We start from the raw sequence: 13,690 nt of genomic DNA on the forward strand, positions 1-13,690 counted from the left end.
CGTGGTCTACGGAGATGACATGCTCCAGGCCATTGTGCCAAACTCTGCCAAGCCCTTCAACTTCCAGAAGGCCTATGGACTCAGTGACGAGCAGGTGTGATATTTTATATTTTTATCATTGTTAAAAGATATCCTACGTAGTTAGATATCAAATAGGCTCATTAACTCTCTGAGCATTGAGCAGAGCACTGGAGCCTTTTGCAAAAACATTACTTAAACGGGAGGAAATAGCTCATTTGTTGGGAACTATTTTTATTTTCATCTTGTAACAAGAAGTTTTTGGACAGAAATGAAGCACCGTGACTCATATGCATTAAATTATAAGATCAGTGTAATTCACAAGTGACTCGCACGCTGCAGGGCTGTGACTCCTGGGTTCACCCTTGACACTAACGCTGCCTCCAAAGGGAACATGCTGTGCTCGGCATTCAAACGGTAAAGCCATGAGAAGGCTGCAGCAACATGCTACTGAGGTTAAGACTTTAGTAAGACAGCAAACATGAGATGTATTGAAGGACGTACAAAGGCACAAAGATGGAGAGAGGAGAGGAGGCCGTCGGGAACATCAACGTTTTGCTCTGACGTAATATAAAATCACAAAGATCGGACTACAATAACAATATACCAGCTTAATATCCAAAGAAAAATCAACTTCTGTGGCCTCTACATTTCCTGAATATGTCAGCAAACATGTCACAACTCGTGGACATTTTCAAGGAACTCCACACATGTTCAAATGGAGTCTGAAAACTGTAAAAAACATATTTTATTTGAAGGCAGCATCTGTCCAGTGAAAATCAGAGCAATTTGTCTGTTTGTTTTTTCAGTCCAGCATCTAACAGTGTTTGTTTTAGATTAGCATGTACATTTCTAGTTTGTACTTACTTAGCAAAGGCCAATGTTACCAAGTTCACACTCCACCTCACACAGCGGTTGTTCATCAATACACAACTGTTTATTTTCCAGGCTCTGAAAGTCAGCGACCATTACCCAGTGGAGGTGGAGCTGAAGTCCGTAAACAAGATAGATGACGAGGATGGTAATTATTCAAAATATGATTATAGAAATAACTGTGAATGATAAATAGAAGTTGTTTTTTCTGTCAATCAATCCCATTTTATTTGTAAAGCCCATATTTACTTATCCCAGTTAGACTCACAGGGGATTACATGTTCTTAACCCTCAAACAAAAACCCAGGGTAAAAGAAAACGTAGAAACCACTGAAGGATCCCAGCTAGTGGGAGCAACTGCATTTACCAGTTAGAGATCATGGACTGTAGATGGGACCATGAAACCTGTTGTGCTCCAAGGGTAAAGCAGGAGATTTGAAGGGAAGGTGCTGGAGAGACGTGAGGTTCATTTTAATTTTAATCTCTAGTTCATGGACAAAACATTTATTTAGTCTTAACAAATCTCAACACACAGACCTGGAACATGTGTGTATGATCCAGTGCCAAATCCACTGAGGATCAATTATCTGTGATGTTGTTGCAAATACATGTAAATCTGCCATAAACCTACTGGAAACTAGAATGGAACACAGGAGAGAAAATGTCTCCTCCAAGGTCCAACAGTTTCCCCATTTTAACAATCTGCACCAAGCTTTACACACGTTCAGATATTTATCACCTAAATATGATTGTTTTTTAAAAATCAAGACCATGAATTATTCTCAATGTGACTGTGAAAGTGTCAACAGCCCATAGGTTTCATAATAATCTGTTAAGCAGAGTTTGTTTGATGCTGCAAAGTATCAGATAAACACTGAGGAAGAAATTTGTAGAAATCTTGGAAAAATTGGTTCTAGGGGCTTATGAATCATGTTTTTTAATATTTGTTATATTCCATTGACATTCATCTGTATCCATGAACATCTGAGGGATACCGCTGCTTGCTTACTTAATTAAATGACTGTATTGCTTACAACTCAGCCGTGGTGCAGATGAAGCTGCAGGATCCAGTGAATTGTGTGTGTTTCCTCTGCAGGTGTGAAACCGAAGTGGCCGGTTGGCCTCGTGCCGCTGGACGAGGATCTGCTGGATCTGAAGAGAGGGAACCTGCTGCTGGAGAGGGAGAAGCTCCAGCTGGAGATCCAGATCCTCCGACAGAAGATGGCCAAGATGAACAGTGAAGATTATGTTTGAACTCAGGAAGGCAGATCCACCGAGAACAGCCAACACAACAATAAGCTCTCACTCACTTTACCACACAACCTACAGACCCACTCCTTGTTTCACTTTGAGCAGACACACTCTGCTCACTGCATCTGATCTGGGTTCATCTGACTGATCCGCGGTCGCCATCCTGAATTAACAGCACATATCAGAATTTCTGGATGACTGCACATATCCCCAAACAATATGAACTGTGACAAACACTTTCCAGTTGTTGTTTTTTTTACTTTTGACTGAATCGAGATATAAAGTTTTCTGTAAAATAAATTATGATTACAGAAGCATTTGTTCCAGAAATTTGGTGAAATTCTTGATTCTCGGTCTGAACTTTGTTGGGGTTCATTTAATTCATCAATACTCTGTGTCATTTGTTTTTACTCTTGAGCCCAGACACACACACACACACAAACACACACCCACATACATACACACACACACACACACACACACACAAAGACACACACCTACATACACTCCAGAGACTACATTCATTAGTTAATAAAACAAATTAAATAAAAAAATATTTAAAAAAATCAAATACTGGATGTAGGCTATACATAACAATACAAACATTTTATTAAAAACATAAAAAGCTCTGCTGTACTGACATCTGATACACATAACTGACAAATGTGTGGAATAAGTACATAATTAAAGATGGGAAAATGTCATCATGTGGGGTCAAAAAGTATTTTATGTGTTAAGTTTAATTCTTTACCAAACTGTTAGGATGTCTGTGCTTCTCTTTTAATTTAAAAAATCCTGCTTTGGAACATTTATCAAACTTGCTCTCATGTTTATGATTTTAAATCAACTTCATCTCCTGCACATCACGGGAAGCTTCATGACTGTTTCACACCAGCACAAACTGGTTTTTGGAGGAAACTTAATTTTATTTTTCTTTCACATATCAGAGCTTAACACGTTGGATTTAACTCAGACCAGGGAGGGATTTTGTGTTTATTTATTATTATAGGTCATATATTCTGAAATGCTTGCTTTTGAAGTGACTCATTTGTTTAAGTCTTCCTCTCTGTTTCTCGTGTTGTTGTAAATATTTGAAGATTCACTGTGCACACATGTAAGAATGTCTTTAGTTGCCCACATTGAGTTAAATGTAAGTGAACCACTGAGGTCACAAGTTCACGTTTATGTTCAGATTTTCTCACCTTTTTCATTCATAAGATCAATACATGTTAAAGTTGCTGCTTTGAATCAGTGTTTCCTTCACTTTAGTTTCACTCTGCTGCTGCTGCTGTGTCAGCGATCACTCCACTGCTCCTCTGCTCTCTGTCACTCCCTCATCTCAACCTGGTGTGGTTATGTTTTTATTCTTCAATCTTCTCAACAAATCCCATGAAGATTCCAAAGTCTCCCAACTGAGTCTGACTTCCCAGTGTCTGTGGCACTCGGCTCCGAGGTCACAGGTTCCCACTGAAGACACAAGTTTAGAAAAGTCTTGTGAATGTGAAGTGTAACTTTTATAAAGCTTCAGGAACAAGAGGTTTTCAGTTATTGTCTCTTCATGGGATTTACTGATGATGATCATCTTTAAACTGAACGACCACTTTGCTGCAATGAGTTATTTATGTGAGTTTATCTCTTTTCCCATGTTGGCGACTGATTATTCTACTTTACTGAACCACTTCATTTTTAGTTTTTGTGTGATGTCACAAAGTTTCCCCCACAAACCACATCTGCTGAGGCTGAACACTGAATGAGCAGGAGATGAGGTGACATGACGACATCACAGTTTTTGATTTGGTGACTGAGGAGAATCGGATCAAACTTTGTTCCTGTTAATAAAAACCTGTTAATTTGACGTGTGGAGGTGTTTACTGCTGCTCCTGAACTGAACCTGCAGTGACGACCTTTGTCCACATGGAGGACCTTGAACACCGCCCACCAACACGCGCACACGCTCGCACGCACACAGTCATGTGATTTCCAGTAAATGCAAAGAGGAGCCAGGAAAGTGAAGTAAACTGGTCCCGAGCAGATAGGACGAAGGTGAAGTCAGAGTTCGGTGAGTATTTGAACAACATTCGTATTTTACTGTTATCGGCTGAGTCCAGAACATTAAACCTACAACTGTCTCAGGTGACTGTGACAAAAGGGAACAATGTAGGAGGCTTGACTTTGTTATATTTGAAGAAACAATTAATTTACGTATGGCTGGTTCATTGGAGGGGGGGGGGGGGGGGACTTTGACAGCGTTGTTCCACCAACAAATCCAAGAGCAAAGGAGAAATCTGAGAGCAGTCGATTCACGAGCGCAGAAAGCAGCCGAGTGCGTAGAAGAACTGAACCTGCAGTGACGACCTGTGTCCATTACATTACATTACACGTCATTTAGCTGATGCTTTTGTCCAAAGCAGAACAGAACAGAACAGAAAAGAACTCAACGACTTCTTGGGAACATATAGGAACACAAGGAGTACCTCCTCCCTGGATTTCCTCCTGAAGAGAACCATGGAGAAATCCCTCACCAGTACTAATGGTCATCTGGACCTGTTTGTTCGCTTCCTTCATGGCCTCAGTCTGGAGTCCAACCAGAGAGTCTTAGGAGGCCTGCTGGGTCGGACAGAGAACAATCCAAAGATCATCCAGAGAGTCATCAACAAGCTGAAGGAGATGAAGAGTGATGACATTTCTCCTGACAGAAGCATCAACATCTTCCACTGTCTGACTGAGATGAACGACCACTCAGTTCATCAGCAGATGCAACATTTCCTTATTTCAAAGAACAAATCAGAGGAGAAACTCTCTGTGATCCACTGCTCAGCTCTGGCCTACATGCTGCAGATGTCAGAGGAGGTTCTGGATGAGTTGGACCTGGATAAGTTCAACACTTCAGACCAGGGTCGACGGAGACTGATCCCAGCTGTGAGGAACTGCAGGAAGGCTCGGTGAGTCCAGACATGATCGATAACATGTTCAATCAGTGGAGATGAGTCGTTCTTCAAATACACTCAGTGTTAAATGATTCTCATTGTTTTGGGCAGCATGGTGTTTCAGTGGTCAACACTGTTAGTGCAGCCTTTCTGTGAGGAGGAGGTTCTCCTGGTGTCTGCAGGGTTTTCTCTGGGTTCTCCAGCTTCCTCGACAAACCCAAAGAGATGTAGATCGAAGTTAGGTTGATTGGAGACGTGTGTTTGTAATAAAGTTATTATTATTATGTAGACATACACATTCTCATTGTTCTCATGTACATACAGAACAATTGGATCAGATGTGGAGAAGGAAATCCAATGTGATCACTGTGCTGGAGTTTGATACGACCATGTGGGGTACAAGGGAGATTATTGTATATATTGTGTGTGTATATATACATATATTTTAGTAAACAGCTAGCACAGTGTGAGGAGACATCACTGAATAAGTGTTTTGGATGAGAATCACTGACTGTTCCTTTAAACTGAAGAAGCAGGAAATATTGTTTATTCTTCTTTCTTGTCAAACTAGAATTACCAACCTGCGTTTGTACGCCTACCAATGCAGTGTGAGTCCAACTTATTCTAACAGATTTGATATTTTCTTTAATTACAGACTAAGTGGTTGTGGACTCTCAGAGACTCACTGTGAAGTTGTGGCCTCAGCTCTGAAGTCAGACCCCTCACATCTGAGAGAACTGGATCTTAGTGAAAACGAGCTGCAGGATTCAGGAGTGAAGCTGCTGTGTTCTGGACTGGAGAGTCCAAACTGTCGACTGGAGACTCTGAGGTCCTTAAATCCTTCTTCACTTTTCCAACTTTCTTTCTCATTCGGTCATTATTTATATGAATTGTCACAGTTCTGCTCAGCTCACTGCCCCTCAGTCATCTGTCACTCACCCAGCCTGTCAGTCACCTCCACCTCATCAACTCCATTCACCTGCACTCACCTGCTCACTAAGAAAGTGTCAGTAAATAACATCTGGACTGAGGCCGAGCGCTCGTCCTCCTAAGGTTTTCAAAATAAGACACATTCTTATTGAAACACGTGGGACAGTTGATAAGTATAGAAAAAAACAGGAAGTGACTGACAGGAGCCTTCTCTACTTTAAACAGTGTTTAATTACACAAACCTGCTCAGTGACTAATCACACACAGAAGAAGCTGATGAATGAAACAATGGTACAACATATCTGAACTGATATTTATCTTCGACTATACCTTGAATAAAAAAAATTAAAAAAAAATCACTAACAATTTTTTAAACTAACACTTTAGTAGAACTTAAATGGCACTTACTTATAGCACTTTGTAGTTTCGCTTTATTTTGAAGAAATTGTACTTTCTTGATTCTTGTTGTCCTGGGTCTGTACCCTTGGGGTTTTATGCACTTATTGTAAGTCGCTTTGGATAAAAGCGTCAGTGAAATGTAATGTAATGTAATCTTCAGGTTACAGACTGGACTGAGGTCAGCAGCATGTTGAGAGTCTGTGTTGACATGATGATGATCCACAACAACAGGAGGACACATTCAAATATTCATATTTCTTTATCCAGGTTGAAGGACTGCAGACTGTCAGATATCAGCTGTTCTTCTCTGGCTTCAGCTCTGAGGTCAAACCCCTCTAATCTGAGAGAACTAGATCTGAGTCTAAACAACCTGCAGGACTCAGGAGTGAAGGAGCTGTGTGGTTTTCTACAGAGTCCAACCTGTCGACTGGAGACTCTGAGGTCAGTTCACTGACTGACTTTTGTAGATCTCATATCTTTAACACAGCATTCATACACAATTTATCTCCTTTAATTCTATATAAACATAATTCTTTTTCATACATTATGAGTCCATTCATCAATTAATTTGTGACATTTTAAATAATCAGCTGTTAAAACACTGAGTTTAGTTCTGGATTTCTTAAAGGGGACATATTATGCCCATTTCACCACAGTTGATATGGTTCCTTGGGGTCTTAATGAAATGTCTGTAACATTTTTTGGTCAAAAAATCACAAGGATCATTTAAAACAGCACCCTTTTTACCCTGTCTACAACAGCCTTCCTCAGATTGACCTGTTTTGAGTGCCCCGCCCCCCCCCCCCCTCTCACCGCCCCGCCCCCGTTTTCACCAACAACCCATCCCCCTTCTCACTGCCCCGCCCCCGACACACACACACACAGACACACACACATCTTAAATCTCCCCTTAGCATATTTAAGGTTATTAAAATTCATTTTAAGTCACTGTCCTACACATATATTTCTGTATCTGTTTGTTGTGTTTCTTCATTGAAGCTAGAATTTTCTAAATACTACACCTTCTGATAAAGATGTACATTATTTAAATACATGCATTAGATATGTGTGTATACACTATATAATTGTATGTGTATATTTATTCTTAGAGGGCATATATTCTGAGCGCACACACACACACACACACGCACACAGATCGTGGAGGGGCTACAGTTCTGGAAGCTAACACTGCTGCAACTTTTGCGGCGAAATGCACTTAAAACCCCGGGTATGAGTTTATTGAGCAACGGAGGTGGCAACGAGCTAATGGTGAGCGGCACCGGTGCGTGCAGCTCGGGGTGCGTGGAGCAAATCTGTACGGGCAACAAAAGTTATAAGGCGCAGCTCTCTCCCCCCTTCTCCTCCTCTGCGCCCGGGCATCACAGGAGAGGTTGTCCGCTTAGCGAGCGCCACACCACGGGTACAATGCAGCCGGAGACCGGGACTGCAGTAAAGTGAGCCGTCATCTGGGAAGCCAGCCGCCACTCGGGTTTTTGTTGCGCGTCTACTAGTGCCTCATACGGTAAAGCGGTAAAGCCGTTTCACCCAACCATGCTGTTTTACCGTAAAGCCACAAGTAGACAGATCGATAATGATCAATGATGAAAATGAGACATACCCTGCAGACGTGGGGAACCCTGAGCCGGTGAGACGTCTCCGGCTCTCAGGTGTGTGAAGTCAGCCGGACCATCGCCAGCCTCGCAGTGAGCCGCCGGGACCAACCCGTCACCGAGCAGCCGGCTGAGGCTGCCGACGACGCCGGCCGGCAAGCCGGGCACTGATTGCTATGAGGCTAACGCCACCTAGCTTACATGTCACCGTCAATTACCGAAACAAAACAGCTTTTCTAGTTGAAGACACTCACTGCAACACGAGACACGCACCGTCAACGCTCCCCTGTCCGTGGGGAGATCAGTAAGGCGACTGCTGCCAACCGTAAACAAACACCGACAGGTCCATTAGAAGCGAGCCGCAGACATGGGTCCAGCAGCCCAGCATCACCTAACGAGCCCGAGCTGAGGAGGGGGCTTTGGCATGTGACTTACCCCGACAGCAGGCTCGGCTTCTCGGCCAGATCTCCGCTGCTTCCCGGGTGGGCTACCACATGCAATACTGCTGTAAAAATGTGCACAAGCAGCCATTTGAAGCAACTTTAAACACAAACTAACAGCAAGCTAGCTTTAGCTCCCTGCTGCTAACCGTAAACAAACACCGACAGGTCCACCAGAAGCGAGCCGCAGACATGGGTCCAGCAACCCGACATCCCCTAACGAGCCCGAGCTGAGGAGGGGGCTTTGGCTCGTGACTTACCCCAACGCAGGCTCTGCTTCTCGGCCAGATCTCCGCCTCTCACCCTGCTCACCGGCTGGTTAGTGTCCCCCCTCGGCTAGCTTCCCAGCTAACACCCGCAGCCTCAAGCTGAGGATGGTGCTGTGGCTCGTAACATAACCCGGTCTCCTCCTCCACCAGATCTCCGCCTCCAGTGGGGGGGGGGGGGGGGGGGGGGCTATGCCAAGTAGACCGACTGTGACGTCAATTCTGGTCGTATTCCCATTCGACGCACTCTATGGTATAGTTTCTTACATAGAGGAACCACAACAAATCAAGGGAGTTGTTTTTTTCCAGAGTTTTTGGGACGGTAGACATGCCAGATACCCATACTAACGTGTAGAAGCACTACAAAAGTGGATTTTTCATAATATGTCCCCTTTAAACTGATCTGCAGGACAGAGACTGGGTCCAAATAATCTATTTTTATTGAAACAGGACTCGTTTTTAGTCAAACATGTCTGATTTCATATTTATCTTCCATGTTATGAGTCTGTCTGACATGAATGTTTTTTTTCTTTTCCGCATGAACTTTAATTTACACTTACGTTTTTTTTCTTTATCCAGGTTGAATCTCTGTAGTCTGTCAGAGATCAGCTGTTCTTCTCTGGCTTCAGCTCTGAAGTCAAACCCCTCTCATCTGAGAGAACTGGATCTGAGTGACAATGACCAGCAGGACTCAGCATTGAAGGAGCTGTGTGGTTCTCTACAGAGTCCAACCTGTCGACTGGAGACTCTAAGGTCAGTTCACTGACTGACTTTTGTAGTTCTCATATCTATAATACAGCATTTATACACAATTTATCTCTGTTAATTTTAATTTAACATAATTCCTCTTCATACATAACTTGAATCCATCCATTGTTTAATTTGTGACTTTTTAAATATTCAGCCACTTGTTAAAATACATCTGAGTTTAGTTCTGGATTTCCTAAACTGATCTGCAGGACAGAGACCGGGTCCAAATAATGTATTTTTACTGAACCAGGACTCGTTTTTAGTCCAACATGTCTGATTTCATATTTATCTTCCATGTTATGAGTCTGTTTGACACATAAACTCAGTTTAATTTACAGTGAAGTTTTATTCTTTATCCAGGTTGCTTCGCTGCAATCTGTCATGGATCAGTTGTTCTTCTCTGGCTTCAGCGCTGAGGTCAAACCCCTCTCATCTGAGAGAACTGGATCTGAGAGGAAACGACCTTCAGGACTCTGGAGTGAAGGAGCTGCTTTATTTGGAGCAGAGTCCAGACTGTCGACTAGAGACTTTGAGGTCAGTAGATGGTTGGAGTCAGTCCAAGCTGCTTTCATCAGTATTTTACTAAACACAGTCAGTATCACAGTACAGATCCAGGGTCTGTGCTACCAAGCAGGATTTGTGGTTATCAGGTTAACTTCAGGTTTAGTTTTCTCAGTTCTACGAAGCTCGTCCACTTCTTAATGAGGTAAATCACCATGGTAACTTGTGATGAACGGCTAACCTGCTCCAGGTTAAGTTGGAGATCAACCAGTATAGAAGCTCCGCCCACTGACCACAGTGACTCTACACTGTTGTGTTGTGCAATAACACTTATAAAGTGATACCATAGAATGGTGTGCCTTTAGGCATTCAATAGATTGGTTATCAAAATAAAATATAAAACATTCATATTTAAAATATTAATATTAAATCATAACTTTAATTGGTTAAAGTTGTCTCGGGCACCACCCTTCGAAGTAAGGGAAAAGATAGCCAATTTGTTGATTAATATCAGTCTCATTTAGGTCTAGTCCAATTAGAAATCTCAATATTTTACTATTAAAAATGAAATAATGAACAGTGAAGGTTATAGAGATCTTAACAGTGTAACGGTTGGCAAAATTCACTTATTCTACATTAATGAATGAACATTTTTGAAAGAAAACATTTATTATGAACATAATAAAGTATAAAAACGCAAATTATACTGATAGAGGAGGAAGGTTTAAGTAAGTGAAATGCTATGTGTGACTGTGTGTATGTTAATCAGATAATGAGAGAGTCAGAGAGATCCTTTGAAGAGCGTATGTAACACTTAACTTTCAAATAACTTATAAACACAATATCACACCACATATCAAACTTACAAAACACACACAGAATCAAATAAACAGTCTTGCTTAGCATGTATAATTATTAAGCCCAGATTGTTACCAGTCCTTAGAGAAAGGGAAAAGCAGGTGAGTCGTAGAGTTCTCTGCCTTAACGTTGCTGTGGAGCTGTGTGCTCAAATGCTGGTTCGAAATCCTTACCTGCAGGACATTGAGTCGCTGCTAGGAGTTTGTAGAAGCTTGATTTGAGAGGAGGTTTCCTTGAGAAGATGAGTTGGAAAGCTGCACCTCTGACCTCCGGTTGTTGGTTGGGAAGAGAAGAAAGCTGGATCAGCCCAGCCCCCCCTCAGCTAATGCAGGAGAAGAGAGCTGGACTCCTGATGTCCTTGAAGAGTTGTGGAAAGAGGAAGAGTTGGGGCAGATCTTGGTCTTTTATAGGCCTGGTGGTCATGTGGCCAGAGTGACCAATAGGAGGTGAGCATTTTCACACATATGCATGAGGTTGCTGAAACAAAAGGAGCCTGTTGCCCCCTGGGAGACTGAGTTCCTTGGTTTTTCAGAACAATAGAACCTGTGGCATCTTGGGAGATTGAGTTCGCTCCAGAACATGCAGCATGCTTGCTTCAAGCTTTGACCACACATGTAGGCCGAAGGAGGCCTGTGGTTTGCACAAAAACCATTGCCCAACAGTTGTGTGTTGCACACTCTCCTTAACGGGAAGGACAATGGAAGTTTAAATCAACGTCTGGTTGGTTTAGTTGATCTCTAACTCACCTAGACCATCTCAATCTCTCCAGACTCATCCTGTCACCAATAACCAGATGCACTCAGTCAGCTTCCTGAAGACAGGTCCATGTGTTTTTATTGAGAAGTGATGTCAGAGGTTTCCACCACAGTGTGTGTCCTCAGAGACAGTGAGACAGTGTGTGTCCTCAGAGACAGTGTGTGTCCTCAGAGTCAGTATGTGTCCTCAGAGACAGTCTGTGTCTTCAGAGACAGTGAGTCAGTGTTTGTCCTCAGAGACAGTGAGACAGTGTGTGTCAAACTAATGGTCAAGTCAAGGCCATATCCTGGGACTCAAACGTTTCTCATCAAGAATCTTCTTCTCTTCCTCTTGTCTTGTTAGTAAACAACCGATTCAGATCTTGTGGCCCCAAGTTATTTATCTCCTTCACACACGTTACTATATCCTGATCACAGAATATATTTTCTTTGAAATGCCACCAGGGGGCACAATAACTGACACATTGACACGATCCCAGATGTTTCACCAGCTGTTCTTCCTGCATTAAGCAGCTGTGACTGAGTTTCTTTTATTCTGGATCATGTGTTTGTTCTCCTCTGATTTTTATTATAGAAAAGTTTGATCCTCGTTGTGAAATATTAGGCTCTGCTGTCAATGTCTGTGACTGGTTATACTCAATAAACCCCGCACGCTCACATCTTATTGATGAAAACTTGAGTTAAATTAACGAGTTGAACATGAAGCAGAGAGGAAGCTGCTCTATGTCTGAACAGGACTGAAGTCCCTGCTGCTCTTTCTACTGGATGTGCTGCATCACTGACTCACAGCTGATGAAGTGAGTCTCTGTGACACTGATGTCTTCTTCTCTCAACAGGTGGTGGACAGTGTGAAGAGGTCAGTGTGTGTGGACGGAGGCTGAGCTGTGTCCTGATGATCCAGAGGCTGAAGCAGCAGCAGCTTGTGTGTAGTCTCCAAACTACACAACCCCTAATCTGCATGTGTTTGTGAGATGAAGCTGGAGCACCTGGAGAAAACACGGGGAGAACATGCAGACTCCACACAGGAAGACCCCATCTGAGCCAGATTCAAACCAGCAACCTTCTTGCTCCGATTGTGTTTATTCACATGAAGAATTACATGTTTATTGAAATGACACAACACAAGCAGAATATATAAACCCTCTATAAAGAGTCACTTATAGTGTATTTAAGTTTGTCTTTATTTTTTTGTACCTTTTTCCTTCAGTATGTCTCCATGTGTGTATAACCACATTCTGTGTATAGGTTTGTTTATTCACGTCACAAATTGATTTAGTTCAACACAAAGTTAAACACATTGAAATCACTTAGAGTTCAAAATCAGAGTTTTTTTTTTGACACAAAAGATCAAAACTTTAAAAATGGGACGTTTTCATTTCTGCATCAGGTGCCGAGCGGTGGTTGCTTTTCTAATTTTTAACCCACAGGTGGCGCTGTAGTATAACAGAAGCACATCCCAGTCAAAGCCTTTATATTCAGTCTATGAGTCAAACACATGGTTAATTTCCTCTCTGACAAACCAGATGTAACGAGAAGAAAAACATCTCAGAGAGAAAAGTTCTGTTTCTACTTGTCTTTGCTTTAATGCTCAATAAAAATCCTTCCACCGACTTCACTGGAATCATGACTCTGCTTTTCTTTCATCTTCAAACAAACAGGTGGAAACATCTCGTCCTTGGTGCAGGTAAAATAACAAAATTACCAGTTTGACATAATGGAAACAACCAGAAGAAAAGTGAATGAGACATTTACAGTATGAAGAAGAGTTGATGAAGAGCAGAGCATTTTTAAGTCTCTGAGGAAATTCTTGTTGTACGTTCTCGACCACCACCTCAGAACAACCACCAGGGGGAGACTGTAGCAGGCCTCTGGGTACAGGAGCATGCTGGGAAATAATTGATGATGGGAGGTTCACAGGAGAGACAAGTGTCAGCAAGTGTCTGAGACATGATGTCCTGAAGACAGTGGACATTTGTCTCAAAACGATGATTTCACTTCATGTTCAAGCCCGTCTTAGTTCTTTGTGACTTCAGGATAAGAAATATTTGACAGAGTCAGTTCCTGACAGGCTCAAGTCCTCACTGTGTTGAGAGGTCATCATGTGACTTTGTG

The 13,690-nt window shown here is 42.3% G+C and overlaps 1 protein-coding gene across 2 annotated transcripts; it reads left to right on the forward strand.

The window, feature by feature from the left end:
* Window positions 1–4,094: 4,094 nt before the first annotated feature.
* On the forward strand, window positions 4,095–13,188 carry LOC128462004 (NACHT, LRR and PYD domains-containing protein 12). Of its 2 annotated transcripts, XM_053447226.1 has the most exons (7): window positions 4,097–4,201; window positions 4,554–5,084; window positions 5,725–5,898; window positions 6,666–6,839; window positions 9,294–9,467; window positions 9,825–9,998; window positions 12,415–13,188. In XM_053447226.1, the coding sequence occupies exons 2-7, from the start codon at window positions 4,648–4,650 to the stop codon at window positions 12,428–12,430; spliced, it is 1,149 nt and encodes a 382-aa protein (XP_053303201.1). In that variant the 5' UTR covers window positions 4,097–4,201; window positions 4,554–4,647; the 3' UTR covers window positions 12,431–13,188. The 2 variants fall into 2 exon arrangements, with proteins under 2 accessions (XP_053303209.1, XP_053303201.1); XM_053447234.1 differs by lacking the exon at window positions 6,666–6,839 and having other exon boundaries at window positions 4,095–4,201.
* Window positions 13,189–13,690: the final 502 nt, after the last annotated feature.

This window comes from Pleuronectes platessa, chromosome 2, assembly GCF_947347685.1.
Source record: "Pleuronectes platessa chromosome 2, fPlePla1.1, whole genome shotgun sequence".
NCBI lineage: Eukaryota > Metazoa > Chordata > Actinopteri > Pleuronectiformes > Pleuronectidae > Pleuronectes > Pleuronectes platessa.

Excerpts from the sequence above, each read along its gene's own strand:
- LOC128462004 (XM_053447226.1), top strand. The coding sequence starts at position 4,648 with ATGGAGAAATCCCTCACCAGTACTAATGGTCATCTGGACCTGTTTGTT. Across the intron at positions 5,085-5,724 it reads AGGAACTGCAGGAAGGCTCG|ACTAAGTGGTTGTGGACTCT; the intron begins GTGAGTCCAGAC and ends CTTTAATTACAG. Across the intron at positions 5,899-6,665 it reads TGTCGACTGGAGACTCTGAG|GTTGAAGGACTGCAGACTGT; the intron begins GTCCTTAAATCC and ends TTCTTTATCCAG.